Here is a 27096-nt window from a genome sequence, read left to right as displayed (position 1 = left end):
GATCGAGCTGATCGATACATCAAGCTCGAAGATGCCATTTCCAGCGAGGGAAAGACCCCAGGTAAAGATAAAGGGACTGAAGACCCCGCCAAAGCCGCCAATGGGTCAAAACTCAACAGTAACGGTATAGGCAATGACAACGGCAAAAATGGGGGGAAGAGACCCCATAACGAATCTTCTACCTCCGAGAATAAGCGCGCTAAGGGCAACTGTTATGAGCCACAATTAACTAACTACAGGGACCTTGTCGAGTCTCGAGCAGTAGTGTATCAGGCCACGAGTTCTAGTGTGCCTTACAAAAGACCCGCTGCCATTCGAAAGGATATTTCGAAAAGAAATACCACCAAGTTCTGTCGTTTTCATAATGACTACGGACACGATACGAACGAGTGCAACCAGCTGAAAGATGAAATCTAGTTCCTTATTAGACAATGACACTTGAGGAGATACGTACGGGCCTCGGGAACTTCCCAACAAGAGGCTCCAGGTGGCAACGAGCAGGCGCCTGCACACCAATGCTCGCCACCTTTGCAACCTGATCCTGTAGTTGGCACTTTACTCACCATCTGCGGTTGCCCGCACCTTGCAAGAAACAACAAAAAGGCAAGGGAACGATATGCTAGGACCCTACGCCACGACCAGGACATCGAGATGTTGACTGTGGAGGACTGGGTCTCAAAGAAGGCTCGGTCAGAGGACGGTGAAATAACCTTCTCTGATAGCGGGGCCCAGCATGTCCGCTTCCCGCATTCCAATCCACTGGTCGTGGATGTTCAAATTGCAAACATGATGGTAAAGAGAGTGTTAGCCGATACAGGAAATTCAGTTAACATCCTGTATAAATCTTCGCTAGAACAGATGAAGTTGTCCGTCAAGGATTTGGAGCCCTGCAACCAAACAATTTACGACTTCTCTGGTGAGGGACTCGCTCCAACAGGGTCAATTAGACTTCCGGTAACAGTAGGTACAGCGCCCACTACCAGGACATTACTCACTACTTTCATAGTAGTCGATTGTCCTTCGTCTTACAATGCTATAATCGAAAGACCTATACTGGTTGACCTTCGGGCCGTCACCTCAATATGGCACCTGGCCATGAAATTCCCAACAGACGCATGGGTAAGACGCTTGTTGGGAAATTAGAGGGAAGCAAGGGAGTGCTATAATGCGTCAATTACTAAGGCCAAGAAGGGAATGTCGAGGAGCACTCCCCCAGAGAGGTTGCAGATGGCCGTTGATACCCAAGCCCAATCAGGTGATGAAGTTGCCAAATAGGGTGTTGCCCAAAGTGAGGATAGAGACTTAGATCCTCGCTTTGGGGATTTTGAGGAAGATGTTGGACCTGTCGAGGACATTGAGGAGGTCCTGCTTGATGAAGAGTTTCTGACCAGAGTTGTAAAGGTCAGTAAAAATTTGGAAGCAACAAAAAAACGCGCACTGGTGGAATTTTTAAGGAAGAACCAGGAAGTTTTCGCCTGGTCACATAAAGACATGTCTGGGATAGATCCTGCAGTCATAAGCTATGTCCTGAACGTTGAAAAAAGATTTCCACCCGTGCAGTAGAAAAGAAGGCTGCTCGATAAAAATAGATCGAAAGCCTTAAAAGAAGAAGTTGAAAAACTGATGGAGAATGGGTTCATCAGGGTGGCGTTTTATCCATCATGGGTCTCTAATCCAGTTTTGGTTCCCAAGCCTAATGGGAAATGGCGAACCTGTGTGGATTTCACAGACCTTAATAAAGCCTGCCCAAAGGATTGCTTCCCACTGCCAAGGATCGACCAGCTGGTCGTACAACTGCAGGACATGAGATCCTCTCTTTCATGGATGCATACTCAGGATACAATCAGATCAGTATGCATCCCCCTAATGAGGATCACACTAGCTTTCAGACCGATACAGGGATATATCGACTCTAGGGCTATATTTTCAAATGTTTTTGAAACCGAGCTCAATTCATTCCTTAACCTCTTGACCAGCCTCTGAACATTTTGACTGAGTCTTAAACCTCTGTTGAACGAATATTCAAATATTTTTCAATTAATACTCATTATTTTTATTCAAGCTAAAAGGAGGTAGTTCACTCCTTGAACTCTATAAATAGGACCTAGTACTCAGCCTTTTCTCTCATTCTTCAAGCTGTGTTCAGAGCCTTCAAGCTACTAGGGTTACTATAGAGTGATAAACACTTGGGTTGGGATATAAGCTTTATCATTTTAAGCTTTATAAACACTTGGGAAGTAAGATAAATCGTGTGTTTTGCAATATCGAGGTGAAGTTCGGTTCTAATACATCCAAATGTATTCCTAATCTTAAGTTCATTTCTGTATGTTTCTTTAGTTTCCTTTAGTTTTCTTTACTCAAATCCTAACTCATTGTTTTCCATTCTTGGTTAGGTAGTTAAGTTCTTGGAACTTAAAATTTCTTTCGGTAAGTTTCTTCTTGGTGGTTTAGTTCATTTCTTTGTCATATCTTTCTTTAGAAATACACACATTCTTATTATTGGCTTTAGGAGTGTTCCAAATCCCGTCCTTGTTCTCATATCCCGGTTTTGGTAAGGAAAATAGGATAGAATTTTATATGTTTATATGATATGTTATGCTTATGTTATGATATCTTATGTTACATTATGTATAGTATATAGTCCTTGGGCATATGACTTGTTTAGCTAGCAAGCCCCAATAATTTATAGGTATATGACTTGGTTGGCTCGCAAGCCCCACTAATCTATGGGCATATGACTTGCTAAGTTAACAAGCCCCAAGTAGTTTAATGGCGATTGTATGTTTATAGTATATGTTTATGATATAGTTTATGTATATGTTTTATGTTATTAGTAGATTTTCCTTGTTGGACATTAGGCTCATTCCTTTATTTTTTTTGTATGCAGGAAAATAGGTATGGTGGCGGAAGGATTTGTGGTAGCTTGGCTTGTATATTGAGGGAGAATGGATTCAATGGACTACATGAACGATTCGAGGATGACGTTATTTTAGTAATTTTACTATGTTTTCTTTATGTATTTTCCGCATTTAGCTTTCTAAACAATTTTATTTAAGTTTAAAGTTACATTTTACTTTTAAACAATGGGATCCCATACCCTAATATATGTATTTCAACATTTACTTTAGAGTTTTTAATAAAGTTTGTGAATGTTTCTTATGTACGTTTTCTCGAAAATAGTGTCTATGTATAGTAGTTTTAATGGTCCAAAGTCTTAAAATTAGTTGGGTCATTACACTGCGAGGGTGGTGGGGACGACGGTGGAGGGGTGGGCTCAGGTGGTGCGGTGGTGGAGGGAGCTTTTCACCTCTGAAATGGGGATTTCATGTAGAGGCAGGGGACGGGGTCGACAGTAGGGGTTTGGTGGTGGAGGGGGTGGCGTACGGCAGGGCAAGGGTTGGCGTATAGCGGGACAAGGGCTGGGGTATGGCAGGGCGACAGTCTTGGGTTTGGGGTGGCTGGGTTTCGCGTTTGGTTCTCTAGGTCACACAGAAAGAAGAGGAAGGAGATGATGGTTGTACTGATTTATCGAGATCACTTTTAGCGGCAACACATGTCGCCGCCATTTAAAAAAATGACACCGTTCTTGTAAAAAAAATTAAATATGCTACATCGCCACTAATAGTAGAATCGAAAAGTTAACCACCAATTTCTCCCACAAAAAATTTGTACAAGATTAGCGGTGAAAGGTCGCTGCAAATAAGAAGTTTTTATTTGCTGCAACCATGAGTGACACGCATATCCTCAAGTAGCGGCGACAGCGTTGCCGCTAATAACTCTCCAAAATAAAATTTTAATAGCGACAATTATCAGCGATTACAGAGCTTTGGTGCCGCTAATAACCCTATTATTAGCAGCAACCTTGTGTTAGGATATTTTAGTTGATGTTGTTGAGTGGACAAGTGAAAAAATTTGGGTTAGTGTTTTAGAGAGTAGAGTATAGTAGAAAGTAGTGAATTTTTATTGATATTTTGTTGTTTTTAATTCCTTCATTTTGCTACCCATGATGGGGTATTTATAGTGTGGCTAGCCCACTTTACATTTGTGGCTAGAATTACTTGTTCTAGATCCTTCTTTTACAAGTAGGAATATTACCCACACAAATTTACTTGTTTATTAAGAATAACTAGAAAGTTCTAAACTTAAGTTATCTAGAAATACTCTTATAAGATATTCTATAGTAATCTTATTATACAAATATCTAGAAAATTCTAGAGTAAAGTATTCTAGAAATGTCTAGCATATTCTAGTGTATTTAATAAATGTTTAACAGCTTCTAATAAAGACCATATTTTTGCAACAAAGTTCCGCAGTCTCCTCCTTTGATGTGCCCACAAACTCTGACAGTATGGCAAACTCCAGCTGGAAATCCGAGATTTCCCTTTTTCTCTGAAATCCTATAATGAACTTCTTCAATGGTAGCTTCATATTGTACCCACGCTATTTCTTCTTCTACCACCACGATGATCGATCTTACGTTTGTAAGATCGATAATGACAAATGGTACTCCAGACACATAGCTATGAGTCCTTAGGACACTCATTGAGAGTCCTTAAAGAATTTCTTTTAGGACACGGAAAGTGAGCCATAAAAACTTATGTGTATCATAAAAGTTTGAATAATATTTTTAACTAAAGTTTTATTGTATATATTAAATCACAAAGAAAAGAAAAACAACATCCCATTCTCTCTCTCCTTGCTCTCTTCCCCCATCTCTCTCTCCTTGCTCTCTTCCCCCATCTCTCTCACTCTATATCTATCTATCAATCTCTCACAAAACCACATTGCCCAGCCACGAACGCCGATGCTCTGGCCACCCACCGTCTACACGCGCTGGCCCACGGTGTTCCCCGGCCCCTAAAACCCCTAGCCCCATGAGCCCATGGCCTCACGCGCCCCCTAGCTTTGTCGATAGAGCCTCCAAAGTTTGGCGACCATGTGGGTTTCCGAAACGTTTTGGGCATTTTTTGACCACCTTGAGCCACCCTAAGCCAAATGACCACCACCATTGCATTCTTTGTGCTTTGAGCTTCAAAACCCACTAAAGGATCGGGCCGAATCACCATCATGGGGTGGTGGCGCCGCCGTCATCGTCGGAGCTTCGGTGGGAGCTTTGGCTACCATTTTAATTTTAAAAAAAATTAAAATAAAACATTTTAGGACTTGCAAAGCTAGCCCTAAAAACATTCTTTTTACGAGTCCTAAAAAAGCTCAATTTTTAAAGCTCTCTAGAGGAATCGCACTCCGCGAGTCCAAAAAACTTGTTTATGGCTCGCTAAAAAGTCTTTTTTGTAGTAGTGTAGGACTGTCCCTCGTGATCATGGCCACCACTTCGAATTCAGATCTGAAAGCCATACTTCTTGGAGAACGATAGTGGCTTGGACATGGGACGCATCAAGTGGTGTAACGATAACGAGTGGTTTTGTGGTGGAAGGAGTAGAGTATCTAGGGTTTCGTATGGTGGAGTTCAAAATGGTGACATAAGATGGGTCGTTAGGAGTGTAGATTAGTTTATCAAAGGAGGTTGATGTGTTGGGGAATTGAAAGGACGTCAGACACTGAAGGAAGTCACCATGAATGTGAGTTGGGAAAGAAAATGCGAAAATGGAAAGTGTCATAACGAGAAAGAATGCAGAAGAGAATGCCTGGTATTTCATTATGTGTATGTAATTGTAAAACAGTACTGTGGCTGCAATTCCTCATTTATAACTTATTTTTTTCGGTAGTTTTTGTGTGGTTTCTTTATTTTATTAATGGATATTTGGGATGCAATATTGCAGAAATAATGTACTTAATTTATTTTCTAAATTCAAAAATTGGAAGGTCTAGTATTACGATTTATTAGTAAGCCCACCCCACCTATGTAGATAAGTTATTTAAAAACGAATAATGAAATAAGCTCAAGGACTATCGCTTTGATATCTGAAATGTTAGGGTGACAAGGCAAACTAATGAACAATAATTGCAATAATAGTCTTTTATGGCTTTCTAAATATATTTGGAAAATTTATGTTAGGCGAGTAGAAGATTTCTTACTAAAGACGTCAACTAGTATACTTGCATGAAATAAATTAAAAATTGTGTAAAATAGCTTCAGATGATTAAAATGATTTACAACCAGCAATCTCTTTTTTTAATATTAATTGTGTTCATTTATAAAAGTCAAGAATCATAAGTATCAAAATATATCAGTTAAGCTTACTTCTACTCTCACTACTACAAAAAAGGAATTTCTCTGCGGTTTTTTTACTCAATACACTGCGGTTTTCGAAGAGTATTGAAAAGCGCAGTGTATTCGACCGCAGAGAAAAGTGTTACGCAAACCACGGAGAAAAGCTACACTTTTCTCTGCGGTTATAGTAATCCAACCGCGGAGAAAAGAGAGCTTTCTCTGCGGTTTCTTTATTACAACCGCAGAGAAAGCTCTCTTTTCTCCGCGGTTGGCTTACTACAACCACAGAGAACAGAGCTTAATAAAAAAAAATTCAATTTCGGTTGATAACCCAGCATTTTTATTTCTAAAAATAATTAATTTTCAATTTTAATTATAAATAATTATTTTCAATAGTATAACTAATTTGTTAAATTATTATATATACATTTCATATCTAATACAAAATAATTGGCTAGTAATGAATCAAAGACTTTAATCATTCTAACCAATATAAGTTAGCACTTTAATCTTACATACATACAAAAGTTTAGATTTCATAAACAAATGACATTAATCTAGCTAACCAATCACTTTGTAGTGGTAGTAGATCCTCTTTGACATTGAATTGCTTTTTGTCAAACCACTGCAAAATTGAAAAGTTAATATAGATTAGATAATTAAATACTATATCTAGTTTTTCTTAAGCAAAAAAGAGTTTAAAATATAACATACTTTCTTCTTGATAACTTCTGCTGGATTCGGTGCATTTACAAGATCATAAATATATCTTAGTACATAATAACCACATTCATGACTTTCAGGTTGTTTTGGACAAGAACCTCTCACCAATTTTGTAAATGTGCCGATGTATTCATTTTCCAAACATTGTGCGTATGCTCTACAAAAATTAAAATTAATTAAATACTTATTATGCTCTCAACTTTTAAAAATTAACAATGCATACATTACAATTGAAGAACTTACTTTTCCATAACCTCCGTAATTATTGGTGGAGATTTATGATTTTTTAAAGGGTCCAAAATTATGGTCATCCCCCGCATCATCACAAGCACCAACATCCAATGTCGACTAAAATAATAATAAAATATGATTATTATAAAATTAAAATTCAACCATAGTAGTGATAATGTTTAAGTAGTTCGTTCTTACTCAACAATCCAAGGAATGAAATATATTTGGCCTCATCTATCCATAGTCATCATCCATTTGGCTATAAGATCCATCGTATAGTTTTTACTTTCATCATTGCCAATAGAAAGATGTTCGGTGTCAAAAAATTTATATAATTGTCGTGAATTTGGGTGCATGCTTTCCTAAATGCATCTGTAGAGAATCAATCATTCATATTACATTTTCAATTAATAAATTAATATCCTCAAAAAAAAAAGGGGCAGAGTTTCCTCTGTTTCTATAGCATATCCAAAATTATTAGAACCTATAAATTCAATTCAGACAAAGCATACAACAAACAACATGCATGTTCTCAACCATAAGCCACCGCAGCACACAAAATTCGCAGAACCTACTTCACTAAGACACACATGTTCTCAACCTTCTGTTATCTCCGCAGCACACAATTTCATCTCAGAACTTACTTCACTACGGATGAATATCTAATATATTCCAACTCCTCTAATAGTTTGTAATGACATAACGGATTGATACATACCTCATACCAAACAGCATAGCTGAGGATCCAATATTATCCATGGAGGCCGCTTAATAAACGTCTTCCAAAGTGATGAAGATAGCCTCGCGTTCTCCTATAAACTCCGGGTCAACGGGAACTTGTACAACCCCATCTATTCCTTTATTGGAATAATACTCCTTCACTATAAATTTTAGACTCAGATCAATTTTGTCCCATTGGTTATCTGTTAACCAATTTGAAGGTTCTGGTTGAGTTATTTCAGCGGGGATGACTACGTGAGATCCAACTGATGATAAATGTGGGCTTGGTGATAGGGATTTGTGATTAGATGAAGATGGACCCTACATAATAGCATTAAACATATCAGTATAGTGTACCCATTTAAAAATAAAATTTAAATATCTAAGCAAATAATTTTATACCTGACAAGCGACAATTAAATTTTTAGGCCAAGGCAGGAATGTGTCTCGTGCGTCCCCAACATATCGTACGTTACCAAAGGGAATAGGGATCTCAGCTTCTTCTTGTAAGACATCTATAAGCCAAACCCTCGCAACTGAATCATCAAGTACATTTCCATGGACGGTAATTTGGCTACCCATGTTTGGTACAATGAGTACACCCTTAGCCACCACATTGTCAATATTATCAGAACACAAATAAACTTCATAGCTCGGTGGTGGCGGAGACTCATAAATTGATGATCCATCATCTTCAACAAAAGGATAGTCTTCGGTTTGATGAAAATGATCATCTGCGTTGGGGGCAGGTCGATAGACTTCATCACTTGTATTCTCATAATATTGTCCCTCATCAAATTGCCCTTCATCGTAGTATCCACACTCATCGTTTTCCTCATTATATTCTTCATTTTGAGCTAATTCCTCTTCTGTGCTAAATTTATGTCTTTTTAACTCTTCAATCTCAGCTTTTAGTCGAGCAATCTCCTCTCTTGCAGTCATTGTTTTATGTTTTTTTTCCAAACATTTTGGAAACGGTCGCAGTGAACCTACAAAAAAAATCAATAAAGTCCATCAATAAACCAATCTAAATAATTCTTAAAAGAAAACAACTATTATAAATTATCATACTCGCCAGCTCGAACACGACCTGGGTGTTCTGGTGTCCCTAATGCTTGAGTCAAGATGTCATCTCGACCCTGAGCTGTAATTTCGCCACGAATCAATTTTTCTTTGTCGTCCTCCTACTCAAGATATTATTTGGTTAAATTAGTTTATATAAATAAAAACAATATATTGATTCTGAAACCTTAGAAAACTTACTATCTTTTTGGCAATTTTTCGGTCTAGCTCTGTCACAAGAACTTTATTTTTTGGGGGAAATTTGAGTTCTTCCATCATACCCATTTCAGCCAAAGGTTTGATGTACTCGGTAGTGAGTTCACTTTTAAAATCTCTCATTATTTGACCAGCTTTTTTCAAAATCTCACGTTTGAAGGTTTGAGGAATGTTGCTACCACCCTGAGAATATAATTAAGAAAAGTAATTATTAAATTTAGATATCACACATAAATAAATAAATAAATATCATAATGATAATTTCTTACAATGATATCCTCCCATAGACCATCTTTCAAATCTTGTGGGACCTTCCTCCAATCACCTGAGTTGATAGAAATCGTGGCTCGTACTCTAGATCCAAGATATGATATCATGTTTGTATACACATCACCTATTGGTTGTCCCAAATCGTTCCATTGAAGATTTTTCTTGATTCCTTTGGCTTTTCGTTGGGTCATGTAACTCATTCTTGTTTTACCACGGCCTTGTTGTTTCTCTTTGTCATCTCTTTTATCCGCCATTTGCATCACACAAATTACAAGTGTTAATGCATTATACAAATAAATAATCGCAAGTGTTAATGCATTATACAAATAAATAATCACAAGTATTAATGAATTATATAACTTACTAAACATGTTTTCTTCTTTTTCTTATTTTATTTCTGGTTGATTCACAATCGACCCATATTCCTTCTTCGATGTCGGTTCTAAGATAATCACGATCATCGCTATCGCTTTCATTATCATGTTCCTGAATACTCTCAACTTGTTCATGTATCGGTTGTCCAACAATGAAACAGTCATGATATAAATCATAATTTTCATCGTACTCTTCTTTTTCTGAGAACTTCCGCTCGGGAACTGATAAAACAATGGACCATTTATCATTAACTGGATCAAGAATGTAAAACACTTGTTTCGCTTGGGAAGCCATGATAAAAGGATCGTTCTTGCTTCCCTTCTTGCTTAAATCAACCAGAGTGAATCCAAGTTCGTCAGTTTTAACTCCAGTATTGTTGTCTAACCAAGAACATTTAAGAAGAGGAATACGAAATAATGAATAATCTAGCTCCTATATTTCTTCAACAACCCCGTAGTATGTCATTGTGCCTGAAATTGGGTTATTATCATTTGCACTGGCAAAATGCATAGCTTCTGCGACTACACTTACTCCACTATTTTGAACCAGCCGAGCATCATCTCTTGACTTAGTATGAAATCGTTTCCCTTCAACAATGTAAGCTTGATGCTTTATTACATCAATGCTTGCTCCAAGAGATATGTGCTTCAACTCAGTCGACAGTCCATGATTTTTTTCGCCTAACTTCGTCAAAATTGTATTCTTCAGCCACTGGCAAAACGTTTTATTATGCTCATCTATAACCCATTTTTTTTTTTATTTTTAATCTTGTTTGGAATCATCAACCGTAATAACTCTATGTGATCACTGAAACATAAAAGAAATAACAAAAAGTTTAAACAACAAAAAGAAAATCACTACTCTAATATATATGATTGAAATATATTTTCTACTTACATTATATATGATTGAATCTCAGGATTATTTTGCAACACAACTAATTGAGCTTGATCTAATTCTGCCCTAGACACGGTGGTCACTGTTCCATTCCCTCGTAGTCCTTTATCAACTCCATCTGAGTTATTTCGTGGTTTGCTGATTCTGATTGCTTCAACCCCACTCATGTATTCTGAGCAAAATTCTACTGTCTCTTCCGATATATAACATTCAACCATACTAGCTTCAGGACGATAATGATTACGCACATAACTTTTCAACACCTTCATACTTCTTTCAAATGGATACATCCATCTCGCCCAAACTGGTCCACACAACTTGACTTCCCTTACTAGATGAACCATTAAATGAATCATAATGTCAAAGAAGGATGGCGGAAAAAACATTTCAAGGTTGCATAGAGTTTCCACTATCTTATAATGCAATGCATCCAATTTTTTCATTTCTAATTCTTTTCCGCATAAATGATTGAAGAATATGCAAACATTCGTTAAAAAATCTCGAACTTTTTTCGGTAATACTGACCGAATAGCAATCGGAAGTAATTGTTGCATCAACATATGACAGTCATGTGATTTCATACCCATCAGCCTCAAATCTCCCATGGATACCAAGTTTCGAATGTTGGATGAATAGCCATCAGGCACTTTCATCTCTGCAAATGATTTACATACAACTTTTTTCTCTTCTCTGGACAACGTGAAACAAGCAGGAGGTAAATATGTGCGTTTACCTTTCTGTTCAGGAGCTAAATCAGTTCGTATACCCATTTCAACAAGATCTAAACGACTAGTTAAACCATCCTTAGTTTTACCGGGAATATCAAGTAATGTACCTATAATACTTTCGCACACATTTTTTTCTATATGCATGACATCCAAACAATGTCGAACAAGTAAATCTTTCCAGTAAGGGAGACGAAAAAAAATTGATTTCCTTTGGAAACATCCACTTACTTTCTTATTTTTCTGCATTTTTCCATACTTGAAATCAATTTTCTCTACTTCTTTAAGAATTTGTTGCCCCGAAGTGGCAAAGGAGCAACACCTTGTTCTTTATCACCATCAAATGCTTTTTTTTTGTCCCTATAATGATGATTTAGGGGCAAATATCGTCATGACCCATATAACAAATTTTGTGCCCATTAGACAGACGAATAGCCTTTGTGTTAGTGCAACATATTGGACATCCCTGGTAACATTTTGTGCTTAACCCTAATAGATTACCATAAGCTGGGAAATCATTAACAGTCCACAACAAAACAGCTTTTAAGTTAAAGACTTCTTTCTTAAAACCGTCAAATGCCTCAACACTATTTTCATACAAATCTGTCAAATCATCAATTAATGGTGCCAAATAAACATCTATATCGTGTCCCGGTTGTTTTGGGCCTGAAATCATTAACGTGAGCATCAAAAACTTTCTTCTCATCACTAACCTCGGAGGAAGATTGTACATAACAAGGAAGACAGGCCACGAACTATGCCTACTACTTAGAGATTTATGTGGATTTACACCATCGGCAGCTAGACCTAGACGAAGATGTCTTGCTTCAGTTTTAAATTCTGGATTTAAGTTATTAACTTTTTTCCAAGCCCGTGAATCTGTAGGATGTCGAAGTTTACCATCTTTCACTCGCCTAGTCTCATGCCATATTAAGTTTTCAGAGTGTTCTGCACTTCGATATAATTGCTTAAGCTGCAGAATCAAAGGCAAGTACCACATCACTTTTTGAGGAATAAGTTTCCTGATCTCCTTACTCTTGTTAGGTTTGTAGCGGGGTGAATCACATTCTGGGCAAGTGTCCATGTCTGCATACTCTTTACGATATAACACACAATCATTCAGACATGCATGGATCTTCTCATACTTCAAGCCTATGCAATTTAAAGTTTTCTTCACTTCATACGTAAATTCAGGGAAGCAATTATCTGACGGCAAAATCTCTTTAAAAGCAGCTAAAAATTGACTAAAACATTTATCACTAACTCCATTTTCTGCTTTTATGTTGTAAAATTTTACCATCGTTGGTAATCTTTGTTTCAGACAACCATTGAATAATGGTTTATCTGCATCTCTAACCAATTTATCAAATTTTGAAGGATCATCAACAAACTCTTCTTGTGCTTCATCAAGCAATTTCATAGGATGGTCGTCAAAATCACTATAACCCAAATCATCAACCCCTCGCCTCCCGAATGGATATGGATTATTATTTTTCAATGATTCCCCATGCCAATACCATGTACGATAACTTGTATCAAATTCCCGACAAAATACATGATTTTTTTATCATGGTAATATTTCCTTTTGTTCCATTACCACAATCTATACATGGACAATGGATTCTTTCCGGATCACTACAATTTGTTTGGCAAAATTCTAAAAATTGGTTGAATCCGTCTTGAAATTGTTGTGTTTCTCTATTCTCAAGAATCCATGACTTATCCATAATGATAATATCTACCTAATTCCTAAGTTGATAATGAAAAGAAAATTAGTATAGTAATACTCTAAAATTATGTTCAATTATTAAATTATAAAATGAAATGGACAGAGTTTCATTTATTTCTATAACATATCCAAAATTCATATGTATTTAAAATTTCAACAAAAACAAAAACATTATTATTATATATAGTAACTTATAAAACATGTTCAACTAATATCATCAAAAAAAAAAATTGGGCTGAGTTTCCTTTGTATTTATATCATATCCTAAGTTATCTACCTATAAATTCACATCAAACAAAACATATAACAAACAACATGCATGTTCTCAACCATAAGTCACCGCAGCACACAGAAAATTCACAGATCCTACTTCACTAAGGCACACATCTTCTCAACCTTCTGTTATCTCCGCAGCACACAATTTTATCTCATAACTTACTTCACTATGGATGAATATCTAATATATTCAAACTCCTCTAACAATAGTTTGTAAATATAAAAAAAAAAAATAAATAATTAAGTAGTAATTACTACTTACCTTAAAAATTAATATTCACCAATTTCAACCTCGAACAAATATTTCAACCTTGAGTGGGAGCTCACACTCAAACAAATATTTCCTACAATAAAAAGTTAAACATTAGTAAATATATGGTAATTGAATTTATCCTAAAATAATATAATTAACAAAAATATACTTTAAAAAAATCATTACCTAAATAATATACAAAATTATGCAAGCACTAATTTTTAATATAAAAAATTATGTAAACAACATTATTCTAAATAAAATAACACAAAAATACCCTAAACCGAAATATACATTAAAGAAATCAAGTTTTAGTGATCAATACACGTTTTAAACAATGAAAATGTCCTCCAATCCTATATAAAATTTCAAAAATATTACAAAAAATAACCATATGAACATACATAGAAACCACCATTAAACCCACACAATATTTCTTCATTTTTACCCTAAAACTTCAAAATAACTCAAGATTAAGTATATATACATGATTTCAAGCTTTACTATGCAAGGAAATGGAAAAAAAAAAAACAAAAAGAAATAGACAATGTGGGGCTTACCGTGGGTAGGGACGGCGTGGTGGGAGAGAACTTCGGCCGTGACTTCAACAAAGAAGAAGATGAGAAATGAGTGGGAAAAATATGTTTTTGGGCTTTAGTGGGTGGAGACCACCTTTCTCCGCGGTTTTATACTCAAAACCGCAGAGAAAAGTGGACTATTCTCTGCGGTTTTAGACCCAAAACCGCGGAGAAAAGTGTCTCATTCAAACCTTTCATTGCGTTTTTTTAAAAACCGCAATAAAATAGGGTGCGGACATTAAATATACTTTTTTTTACTCTTTCAAACCTTTTCACTGCGCTTTTTATTTATTGTTTAAGAAAAACGGCAGAGAAAGCCTATATTAATATACGTTACATGACTCTTCACCAAGTGTAGATGGCCTAACGATCGAGTATCCTTATGTGTCATTAGATTATTTACTGTGTGGTATACATTGAAGACACATGCGTGTGTTTCATATAGTCAGTTTTATATAACTACCAAAGATATACATCATGAAACAGATCTTTTGGACAAAGTATAATTTATTGGTATAAATAAACTCAATGATAATCTCCATTTTGCCCTTATTTTTAGAAATAGATAATTAACTAGAATACTCAATACGTAGTGGAGGAATACTTTGCTCATTTCTAAAGAAATTTGTTGGATCAACGATAGTCTTGACATGGACCAACCTATTGAAGTTGTTATGGCCGAAATATTTGACTCCCCAAATGCTGGCTTGTGCATAACTTGCGGTACCGTTGTTGCTATTTGTCCCAATATCAAGGTCTCTATAATTGATATAAGCTGATCTCGGATTTTTGGACACAAACTGAGTCATGTAATAGTAAAGTCTTCGAATCCAACTTATGTGCTTTTCCATTACTGTAGCATTCCCTTCTTCTTCCCAATAAATCAAGTATTGAATTTTATACAGGTTCCCAGCTCTATGCCCAAATGGAAGCTCCGATTCCGAAATCTCACTCATTTTCCCACCGTAAGGACTCATGATAACAACACCTCTACCAATCTCTTCTTCGTACAACCTTTCCCATATTCCTTCCAACCCTTTCTCCGGAATCGGCTCCTTTACATAATCTGATTTTGCCTTGAAAGACAATCTAGATTGAGGTGTTCGGTCAAGCAAAATCTCTGGAGACTGTTCCCTTGGGAGTCCAGCAACGAAGAGCGCAGACTCAATCCAACTCATTTCGGTGCAATCTTCTCTCGCCAAACCTAACTCAGGGAACCTTTTTCCCATCAAGTCAAGAAGACCATCAACTCTACCAAGGAACACCGAAATGAATGTAGCTTGAAGCTCTTTTTTGTAACTCCCTTCTTGAGTAGAATTCACTTTCACCGTTTGAAATCTAACAGCTAGGAGCAGATCTTTATGAAGTTTGTCTGCTATATATTGCCACCTATGAACAAGCTTGGTAACGTTATGTTCCAAGTTCCTATTTATAGCGAAAACTGTCACCGTTTCCGGGACCGGAACTAACCGAACTTTCCAGGCAAGAATGACTCCAAAGCTTGCTCCACCGCCACCGCGTATGGCCCAAAACAAATCTTCCCCCATAGTTTCTCTATCGAGAACTCTACCCTCAACGTCAACTATCTGAGCATCAATAACATTATCCGCTGCAAGGCCATATTTTCTGAAGATTGAGCCATAACCTCCGCCGCTTATGTGGCCGCCAACGCCTATTGTAGGGCAAGCTCCGGCGGGAAAGGCTAGAGTTTTACTTTTCACGTTGATTTCATAGTAAAGCTCGCCGAGGGTAGCTCCAGCTTGAACCCAAGCCGTTCTTTTCTCAACGTCTATAGTTATTGACCGATGGTTTATCAGATCGATTACGACAAATGGGACGTCGGAGACGTAGGACAGGCCCTCGTAGTCGTGGCCGCCGCTTCTTATTCTGATCTGCACGCCATGTTTTCTGGAACAAACCACGGCAGCTTGGACGTGAGATTCATGGAGGGGTGTGATGATAAAAAGCGGTTTTGGTGTAGAAGGAGAAGAAAATCTAGGGTTTATTATAGTGAAATTCAAAACAGAGAAGTACGAAGAGTTTGTGGTACTGTAAACAACCTTGGTGATATCATTATTATGGGAGGAGTTTGAAGAAGAATGATGTGAGAGGCATTGGATAGAATTTGTCTTGGTATATTGATAATCATGAAGTGTTGCATAAGCTTTAGTGGTCGAAGAAAGTGAGATAATAATCATGAAAACAATCACGGACGGAAAGATTGAAGAGTCTCTGAGCTTCATTTTTCTTGATTTTTTTCTTTATTGACTGCTTTCTTTATGCTAAAACTTAATATTTTGTACTTTAAATAGCAATGGTTTAGTGGATGAGCAGTTATGTTTGACCCTTGTGTATACGTTATTATTTTGTTAAAGTCGCATTACTTTAAAAGTTCTCAGTTCTACATTGGTTTTAATCCCTCGGTGAAATCCAATGTGATTGGTGAAGAGATAAGATCGAGTTGTTAGGAAATTCCATGTATGTAGGAAATCGCACGGTGAAATCCCATGTATATACATCTGATTGGTGATTGAATGTCTGCATAATTTAAAAAGATATCTCAACAATAAATAAAAAATAATAAGACTCATAATGAATGATAGTAAGGAAAGCAAAGATAGTTGACCAAATATTGTATAATTGAACTAACTTCTATTTTGCGTGAATCGACACATCGGACATCGGACATCTGACATCTGACCTCTGACTTTTGTGTTTAGTGTAAATTATGTTGATGTTGCGGCTTTAGATGGAAATAATAATACGTTACAAAAATCTTTATTTTCATCAATGGTGTTCCATAGTAAAAGATAATATTAAAAAGGTAGGAAAAAAAAGGATAATGTGGTCTCAATTTGTCATAAAAAAGTTATATATATTAACAGTGATGTTCAATCCAGCCTTTTTTATTTCATGCAAAGAATATCACGAGACTATTAATCATTACACCCTTTTTCTAAGAGTACTCTAATGAGGTAAAATGTTTTATTTTTTATAATATAGAAAAAAAATTATTAAATAGTCTTGTAACGAGTGATGTAGCTTATATTTTTTTATCTAAATGAATAGTATTTATTTATATCTAGTGAAACACTATTCATCAAACTATAAATATTTTTTTATAAACTTTTGTATATACATAAGTGTGATATTATTATATTTAATTATTTTATTTCTTAAAATGAATAAAATATTTTTAAGAAATATAATATTTAAATGATGTAGAAAAAAAATAGAAAAGCTAATGTATGGTATAATATAAAAGTTTGAGGTAAATTATAAAAAAAAAATATATGTTTTGGTGGCGTATTTTGTAATACACTTTCTCTATAATATTTAACTAAAACTCACAAAAACATATTCCATCAAATTCTTTATACATATATTTATAATAACTATGCACAAACTCCAATTAATCTATATCTACATTTACATAACATTTAGATATTCTTTATATAATATTTTAATATTATTATTTTTCTTTATAAGCGTTTTCTCTCCCATTTAGTATATATATGTATTATTTATTTTTTTATTTTTCAATTATTTTATTTTACTTTAATTAATAAAATATGTTTAAAAATATAATATTTAAATGATGTAGAGAAATATATAGAGAATCTGATGTATGGTATAATGTAAAACTTAGAGGTAAAATAAAAAAAAAATGTATGTTTTGGGAATGTATTTTAAATAATGGAGTAGAGCATCCATTGGGAGTGCTCTAAACCTATATTTTTTTTAGAATAAAGTTATTTCATTGAATTAATATGAAGCGCAAAGGATAGTAGGAAAGTGTGATCACCAATCCAAACTATAACACTATTTAACCCTAGAGTAAATTTAGCCAAGTAATGAGCCACATTATTAGCTTCTCTCATGATATGGCTAATAACTAGACTGGGCAGGAAGATAGTGTCAACCAAATACACAATTGACATATTCACCAGAAACAGAGACATTGTTATAATCTTTAGATGACGCATTAACCAATACTTTACATTCCGACTCAACAAAAATTAAAAGTGAAATGTTGTTGAGAGCACCACTTGAAAGATGACACTATTAAAAAAAAGGCCTAACATGTCAATATTTTGTGCCATGCTCTTTAGGTCGCAGAGTAAAACCTCACTAAACACTTATTACTCAACAATTTGCGTGGAGTAAAACTATGCTTTAGCGCCAAGGATCCCAAGACACAAAAACAACATCTAGGTGCAATACAAGTCCGATGGGCCTTGCACTAGTTTAGGGTATTAGCGGCGGAAAGGTCCACCGCTAATTATATATGTGTTCGCCAGTAATAATAATAAGCAGCGCGGTTCTGCCGCTAATAATAGTTATTAGCGGCGGACTCACATACTCGCCGCTAATAATTTAATATTACAGGCGGACAGTAGCAGTAGAGCCCGCCGCTAATACCTGTGTCAGAGCCGACATTATTAGCTGTGGGGTCCGCCGCTAATAATATTTTTATTATATATTGTAAAATTAATTTGAAATAAATTAATATTTATTAAATTAAAATCTTTTAAAAATAATTCATAATAAATTTTAACAAAATAACCAATTAATTAATTTAAACATAACTAACATTAAAATAAATATATAATTTTAATATTTATCAAACTAAATAATATCGCTATTGTCACTAAAAATAAGTACACTATTAATTTAATAAAATACATAAACTGATAACTAAATATAATCAATAATATGTCAATATTATAATTATCATCATCTTCAACATTTTGTTGTGGCGGTGGCGGTGGTGGTGGCGGTGGCTGTGTCTATGGCGGTGAAGGAATATAAGGCTACTGTGAAGATCGTCCAAGTGTGAGGTCCCCAAACTGATCCCGAGGCTGTGATTGTATCAGGGTGGATAAAAAAGGTTGTTGCGACCCGCCCCCAAACTCACCATATCTAACATATGGCTGCTGTTGCGAGGAACCCCCAAGTTCACCATACCGAGAAAATGATTGCTGCTACGATAAACCTCCAACCTCCCCATACCTAAGATTAGGTTGCGGATGCTGCATCGATCCTCCTTGAAAATCGGTAATGTTAAAATATAATGGAGGAGACTGGGAAGAGCGTCCAAACATGTATTGATTTTGATACTGCGGAGGTTGTTGTGTAACACCCTGGATAACCAAGACCGTTACATTGTGTGTCTTAAAATGGTGCAAGGCTTGCTAATCAAGTCGTTTGAACAATAATGTGATCCTAAGCTAGCTAATAGGTTAGGGTTAAAAGATTTTGATCTTAAACGATTAATTTTTCATTAAAATATAAAGGTTTGGTACATGGGATCCCAAAAAAAAATATGGATTAAGAAAAAATTCACAATTCTCAAAAGTATAACACAATCAGTGGCCACTCGAATGGAAAAATACAAATTTTAGGCTCTGCCCTTGTACTTTCCCTCGGACATGGCGGACGAGCAGCTGGCAATGTACACCTCGCCCTCAGAGCTCTCCAACTCATGGTTGTTCCAGCTTACCTTTGCCTTTACGTGCACCACGTAGCACCCGTGAGCCAAGACCCAGCAATAAAAACATAATAGAAATGCGTAATCAATAATGGTAATCAATCAATCATAAGACAATCATCCAGATATTCAGCAAGTCATAGACATCAAACTAATATCAGTAAACATATGCATTCAGCAATTTATCTCAATCAATATGCAATATTCAGGATCGGCGCCCTTAGGCCGCGCCCACTATTTACTCCACTGACTCCGACTCGCTTAGGCTGAGTCCAGTGTTTATCTAGCTGACCCCGGCTCACAGTGGTCGAGTCGGGTCCTGTCCGCAAATCATTAGCCCCTGCTCTCTTAGGCAGTTCGCATAACAATATCATAGTTATAGAACACATACGTATCCAAATACATGGAATCCTAGACCCGTCATAGCCACACGAGGGTGCAGTTTTCTTACCTAGAATTCCAAGTGGAGATAATAGAATGGTCCCGAGCACGATCTTCAGTCCTGAGCCCTGGCGATAAACCTAGTCACGGTGGCCAAATGGTAATCATCAACTTCCAATCCAAATAAATACTTAGAAGATAAAATCTAGCATTCAGGACCTCAATTTCTACTAAACCGGGTAGTAGAAATTGTCTCGAGCGCTTAGGTTCGAACCCCCGAGCCTTACCGATTCTAGAAACCATCCCAAGGTAAAAATCCCTAGGCAGGTCGCGACCTGACCCCAAGGGTCGCAACATGTCCCCAAGTCAAAGGCTAAACCCCCAAACCTTAAGGGGAGGTGGGCCATGACTTGCCTCCTAAGGTCGCAGCGCCCCCCAACATCTGTGAGCAAACCTAGGCATACTAGGCACACGCGTTGCGATGCACCTGAGCTAGGTCATGGAGTGCCCCTCTATTTCCAGCTTGATCACCTTTATTTCCTTTTGTTTTCCTTCAACATCCAAGTACAAGGAGAGGGAGAAAGAGAGAGGGGGTGCGTGAGTTAGAGAAGTGAGGGAGAGGTAAGTGTTTCTACCACTTTTTGGTTAGTCCCAAGTGTTTTGCTTGAGTTTATCCTTTGCTTAACAAAAGAATATTTTGCCCCTTAAGCCTATTAGTTCTCAAAGTGTTCTTAGGGGTAAAATGGTCATTCCGCTCCTGATTCGCTCTAATTGCTCAAGTGTGTCTACTATTAAATAATTAGCCCCTTAATGTCCAATTAATACCAAATACTTATTCAATATCTAATAAATCCATAAATATTCTCCAAATTCCCAAAATATCCCTAGGCTCTCCTCAAGATGGGTATCAACCCCGCTGTGACTATTTCGCTAATCTGCTCACTAGGACTGTCTCTAGCCATATGCTACAAATATATCAACATAATAATGTGGTCTCAGCAATTTATCACATATAATCACATTTATGCCCTTAACGAGCCAAAATTAAATATATGCCCTTATAAGCCATAAAGGGCTCACATGCATATCTATTACTCATAAACATGCATACAACATATTCATATATTCATATTAATCATGCATGCCACAAAATCATGCATTTAACCATTTAATCATAGATATACCAATTATGCCATCCCGACACGCTAATCAAGGTCCTTAAGCCTTATTAGCAATTTTGGGTCCTTACAACTATCCCCTCCTACTAAGAATTTCGTCCTAAAAATTTACCTGAATAACTCGGGATACTGGTCCCGCATCGCTGACTCAAGCTCCTAGATTGCTTCCTCGACCCTGCTATTCCTCCACAATACTTTGACTAAAAGAATCATCTTGTTCCATAGAACCTTGTCTTTCCTGTCTAAGAACTGAATCGGTCGCTCCTCATAGGAAAACTATGTCTGTAACTCAAAGTCTTCATACTTCAAAACATGAGTCGTATCTAAGACGTACTTCTGAAGCATAGAAATATGGAATATGTCATGAACTCCCGACAATGATGGTGGCAGTGCCCATCTATAGGCCACCTGCCCGATCATTTCCAATATCTCAAAAGGTCCAATAAATCTAGGGCTCATCTTTCCCTTTTTCCCAAACCTCCTCACACTTCGCAGTGGTGAGACTCACAGAAACATGTGGTCGCCGACCTGGAACTCCACGTCCCTACGCTTTGGATCAGCGTAGCTTTTCTGTCTATTCTACAAAGTGAGCATTCGAGCTCAGATCTTCTCAATAGCTTCATTAGTCTGAACCATCTCCGGCCCCAAATACTTCCTCTCACCCATCTCATCCCAATGAATGGGAGATCTACACCTCCTCCCATATAACATCTCGTATGGAGCTACTCCAATCATCAATTGTTAATTGTTGTTGTATGAATTCTCAATCGATGGGAGATACTTACTCAAAGGCCCCTCAAAGTCTATTACACATGCCTTAGCATGTCTTCCAAAACCTTAATCGTCATCTCAGACTGTCCATCGGTATGAGGATGGAAGGCCGTACTGAACTTCAGTTGAGTCCCCACAGCCTTTTGTAAACCACCCCAAAACATGGAGGTAAAGAGAGGATCACAGTCTAACACTATAGACTTGGGTACCCCATGGAGACGTACAATCTCCCTCACGTACAACTTCGCATACTGATCCATAGTATAGGTCGTCTTTACCGGCAGAAAGTGAGTTGACTTGGTATATTTGTCTACTATCAGACACATTGAGTCATGTAGCCCCATCAGCCTGTCTTCACCTGCTGACATGTCAAACACTTGGCTACGTACTCCACCACATCCTTCTTCACCCCAAGACACCAATGTAATGTCCGTAGATCTTGATACATCTTTGTGGTGCCTGGATGAAGTGAGTACGGTGTGGTATGGGATTGATCAAGTATCTCTCGCCTAACACCCATATTTGTCGGAACACAAATCTGACCTTTATATCGTAGCAAACCAGTCTTGAAATGTAATAGTCCTTAGCCACACCAGTTAAGACTTCCCCTCTAACTTCCTACAACTATGTGTCTACCAACTGACCCTCTTTTATCCGCTCTAGCAGGGTGGACTATAAAGTAATATTGGCCAACCGACCCATAACCAACTCTATCCTAGCTCTAAACATCTCCTCTGCCAACTCTCTCAATATCTGTGCAGAGCTAAAAAACTGTCCCGGGCCCCTCCGACTCAACACGTTTGCTTTCCCTGGGTGGTAAAGGATGTCACAATCTTAGTCCTTCACCAACTCCAACTAATGTCTCTTCCTCATATTCAAATCCTTGTAGGTGAAGATGTACTTCAAACTCTTGTGATCGGTGTATATCTCGCTTTTCTCCCCATACAAATAATGTCGCAACACCTTCAATGCGAATACCACCGCTACCAATTCCAGATCATGGGTAGGATACCGCTGCTCATACTCCTTCAGCTCTCGTGATGCATAAGCAATAAACTTCTCATTCTGCATTAACACACATCCCAATCCCAACCTCGAAGCATCACAGTATACTACAAACTTCCCTCCCTCCGAGGGAAGACTCAATATCGGAGCAGTTATCAGTTGTCGCTTCAATTCCTGGAAGCTATTCTCACACTTGTCTGACCAGACGAACTTCAGATTCTTTCGTGTTAATTTTATCATCGGTGCAGCCATCTTCAAGAACCCTTCTACAAACCACTACAACAATTTTGCTTATATATTACGATAAAATATTACATATATTTAGAAGTGTTATAAATATATACTAATAAAAACAAACAAGCTGAAATTTTACCCAAAGAGGCGGCAAGTGAAAATACTTACCGCCAAATGAAAATGAAAAATATCATTTCGGGGTTTCCTCTCTCTCTCTCTCTCTTTCGGATTCAGCTCACCCTAATCACGCCTCATCCTCTCTCTCTCGCCTTCATTTTATCAGTTACCTATCCATTCTCCATCGCACTCTCTCTCACCGAGTCTATCGACTCTCTCCATCACGCCATGACCACGCCTAGCTAAAGCTCTCTCTCTAACAGAGTCTATCGACTCTCTCTTCCTCAAGCCCCGATACTCTAAAGTCTGGCTGAACAAAACCATGTTTAGTCTCTCTTCACTCTTTCCCGTTGAGCAGTTGGAGCACACACGAGCACGGAGCAGCTAAACCAAGACCCAGGTAACCCAATATAATATGTATTGATCCCATATATTTAATTGAGAACTTTTCCTTTCATGTTGATTGAAAAAAAAAATTGACATTAGCTTCAGATATATGAAAATTTGACTTAAGAATTCATCAGTTTATTGAACCAATTTCAAGGAAGCTGCTGCTTCTGGAACTCGAACCAATTTCAAGGAAAGCTTGTGGTGGCAGGCTCATAGAGACCTCGTTCTCTCTCTTGTTATCACAGCATGTGGTACCTCAACTGGATCTGCAGTGTTATGATTTAACTTTATCATTTACATTTTTTATTTCTCAAATTTCATTTCTTTGGCTTAAAGAAATTTTTTTCTTGACTTTTGCTGTTCCAGGAGACCTGTTGTCGGGTTGAGAGGCTGGTGTTATTAAGATATGGCCTTGGGAAGCTATTGGAAGATCTTTGTCTTTAACTGTTGAAGAAAGGCCCATGGCTGCACTACTTGTAGAGAGGTCCTTCATTGACCCAAGGGGCCAACTCTCTGCAAATGGTTTCGTCAATGTCTTTAATTCCGATGTCAAGCACCTCTTATCTGATGATTCCAGAGCCAAAGTGTGGACTGCTGGTTATTTATCCTTTGCATTATGGTACGCCTACATTCTCGCTTCCCATAGTTTTGCATTATGAATATAAGATGACATTTTCAAATAATTGTTTGTGAAGTTCTTGACCAATCATAGCTTATATTATGGGCACAATATGTTCCTGATGATTTTTGAACGAACATGATTGAAGCCAATGTCTTAGACATTGAATTTAATCATAAGCTGTACTTTTATATATGTGGGTATGTAAAATTGTAAATGCTATTTGTTTATCTGCTAACTTTGATACTTTAATGCTTCCATTAAGCGCTCTTGCCCATGCAATACAATATGTAAATCTAAGAATAATTTGATTGCTGAATGCTGGGAAAAGAATAAAATTTAATTATGCAATGAAAATGAGAGGTGAATGTTCAACTAATCACGAGCCTTTTTTCTTAGAATTAATTAAAGGAATTAATACATGGAATTATAACATGATTTATGATTATTTATTTCTTTTGTTTTTTTAGTGCATAAAATATCTGTTTCTCTTTATAATGACTTTTCTTGTTTCCTGACTGTAGGTAGGTCTTGAGGGGAGTTCTGTTGGGCAGTTATGGCTGGATATGATTGACAAAACATTGGATGAAGGATCAACATTTGAACGAGTTGGTTCTAGGCAGTTAGCAGACTTGCTTATTGCTGCATGGTTGGTATTTTCTATCAAAAACTCTTTTGTGAATTGTTATTGTTATTATTTTTTCAATGTCTCAGATGTAGAGACTTAATTTTGCGTCACCATTTTTTAAGTGCCGTGTCTGATTAACTCCTTAATAACTTCAAGTCTTTAACCTATTACTAACTGTATCTCAAATGACCTCAGTTGTTTCTTACTTTCTTAAAATCAAGTGGGTAATTTTTAGTTTGTTTGTCTTGAACTAGATTTTCTCAGGAATAAGGATAGAAACCTTATATTTAAGATTTTTTTGTTCTTCTCTTCCATGCTTTTGCATTCGGCCTACTTAATCTTTTTATGGTCTCTTTGTCAGTTAAGATTTTTCATTAATGATTGTTGAATGTCATCCTTTAGGGTGAGAACTGATATTAGAGCTTATGTTGGAGATGTTGATGCAGTAGTAGTTCTGTGTGGCTTTGGGCGTGCCATTGGTAATAAGGTAGGCTCTTTATGTTAATTTGAATGACATGATTGTGATGCATACATTGTTGTTACTTTTATTCATTCAAAGACTTGATGGTTTCCAAAAGGTTTCTTTATGGTTTCCATTTGGCTTATAGATCTATATATGTTCATGCTTGCTGATGCATATACTCAACATAAGTAAATATGTGAATTGCCTTTTGTCTAAATAGAAATTGATGACTTTTTTTTAGGGAGCTGTTGGTTTGAGGATGAGAGTGTATGATCGAATAATGTGCTTTGTTAACTGTCACTTCGCTGCACATCTAGAAGCGGTTAATCGTCGCAATGCAGACTTTGATCATGTATACTGGACAATGTCCTTCAGTCGACCAACTAATCTCTTCAATGTCGCTTCCGGTACAATACTGTACCTATTCTTGTTTAGTTCGCTTGTCTTCTCAATGTATTTATTTTGGCTTGTTTATAGATCTGGATTGCCATTGGTCCTTTCTGTTGCAACTAGTGCTTCATGTGCTGCTCAGGTGCTTCGAAATACAATTGTATGTACATGTCATCACTGTAGCATGCTAAATTGGTCTGAGTTATTTTTTTTTCAAAGTTAAATAGTTTCATTTCATTTTATGAAGCATTGTTGTCTTCACAGACTGGTGTTGCCTACTCTGCTGAAGGGATGCCTGAATTATCTGAGGCAGACATGGTCATATTTCTTGGTGATCTTAAGTATCGATTAGATGGTATATCTTATGATGAAGCTAGAGATTTTTTGTCACAAAGATGTTTCGATTGGCTTAGAGAAAGGGATCAACTTAGAGCATAAATGGAAACTGGAAATGTCTTTCAAGGAATGTGTGAGGCAGATATTAGGTTTCTTCCCACATACAAGTTTGAAAGACACCAAGTTGGTTTAGCAGGTAACTGTTTCTGTGCAAGTACGATTGTTCAGTTTATGCCAATTGAACTATTTGAGAGAGGGGTGGTTGGGGTAGTTTGTATCTCTTCTAATCAGGTGTTTAGCAGGTAAAAAAAATCTTGTAGGTGGTCTCTCGTTCTTGCTATAGAGCTTTTCACTGAGGCTGATAAAAAGCTTCCGGAAATAATTGACTTGTTTGTAAATTATCTTTTTGTAGGGTATGATTCGGGTGAAATATTTTGTGTTCTTGGATCCAAATTTGCTTGAACCTTCAAATTTCTGATCATTATGTTAATTTATTGCTTCAGGGAAAACAAGAATCTCATAGGAACAACTTGTTATGCAAGTGTTAACTCTCACCTTGGAGTTGGTGAGCCATTTATAATTCCTAATTAGAGAATATGTTATTTGTTTCTCCCTGTAATGCTTGAGACTTTTGGGCTTTATCTAATTGTGAATGTAATCTTTATGCAGAACAAAGCAGAAGAGATGATTTGGAGTATCTTGGTTATGTGCTTATGTATTTTTTGAGGGGAAGGTTGGATACTTATGTGATATGCTGAAATCCATTTTCCTTTGTTTCATTGCTCTGTTTCACCATATTATTTACTTATTTTCTTTACTAGTCTTCCTTGGCAGGGATTAAAAGCAGGTACAAAAAAACATAAATA

At 36.8% G+C, this 27096-nt stretch overlaps 2 protein-coding genes and 1 long non-coding RNA gene across 3 annotated transcripts; 1 reads left to right on the top strand and 2 right to left on the bottom strand.

Moving 5' to 3' along the window:
* Positions 1-6668: 6668 nt before the first annotated feature.
* On the bottom strand, positions 6669-9614 carry LOC133801181 (uncharacterized). The gene is made up of 8 exons (XR_009876768.1): positions 9394-9614; positions 9110-9307; positions 8249-9030; positions 7845-8167; positions 7325-7498; positions 7139-7243; positions 6887-7052; positions 6669-6797 (listed from the first exon to the last, which is right to left on the bottom strand). It is a non-coding gene; the product is annotated as an uncharacterized LOC133801181 (long non-coding RNA).
* A 5046-nt stretch (positions 9615-14660) lies between these two features.
* LOC133801045 (tetrahydroberberine oxidase-like) lies at positions 14661-16622 on the bottom strand. Its single transcript, XM_062239171.1, has one exon. The coding sequence runs from the start codon at positions 16468-16470 to the stop codon at positions 14797-14799; it is 1674 nt and encodes a 557-aa protein (XP_062095155.1). The 5' UTR covers positions 16471-16622; the 3' UTR covers positions 14661-14796.
* An 8356-nt stretch (positions 16623-24978) lies between these two features.
* LOC133801765 (type II inositol polyphosphate 5-phosphatase 15-like) lies at positions 24979-26052 on the top strand. Its single transcript, XM_062240017.1, has 3 exons — positions 24979-25528; positions 25746-25856; positions 25982-26052. The coding sequence occupies exons 1-3, from the start codon at positions 25430-25432 to the stop codon at positions 26015-26017; spliced, it is 246 nt and encodes an 81-aa protein (XP_062096001.1). The 5' UTR covers positions 24979-25429; the 3' UTR covers positions 26018-26052.
* Positions 26053-27096: the final 1044 nt, after the last annotated feature.

Source organism: Humulus lupulus, chromosome 9, assembly GCF_963169125.1.
Source record: "Humulus lupulus chromosome 9, drHumLupu1.1, whole genome shotgun sequence".
Taxonomy (NCBI): Eukaryota; Viridiplantae; Streptophyta; class Magnoliopsida; order Rosales; family Cannabaceae; genus Humulus; species Humulus lupulus.
The sequence above is the reverse complement of the archived record's forward strand: the minus strand, read 5'-3'. Positions and strand labels throughout refer to the sequence as shown.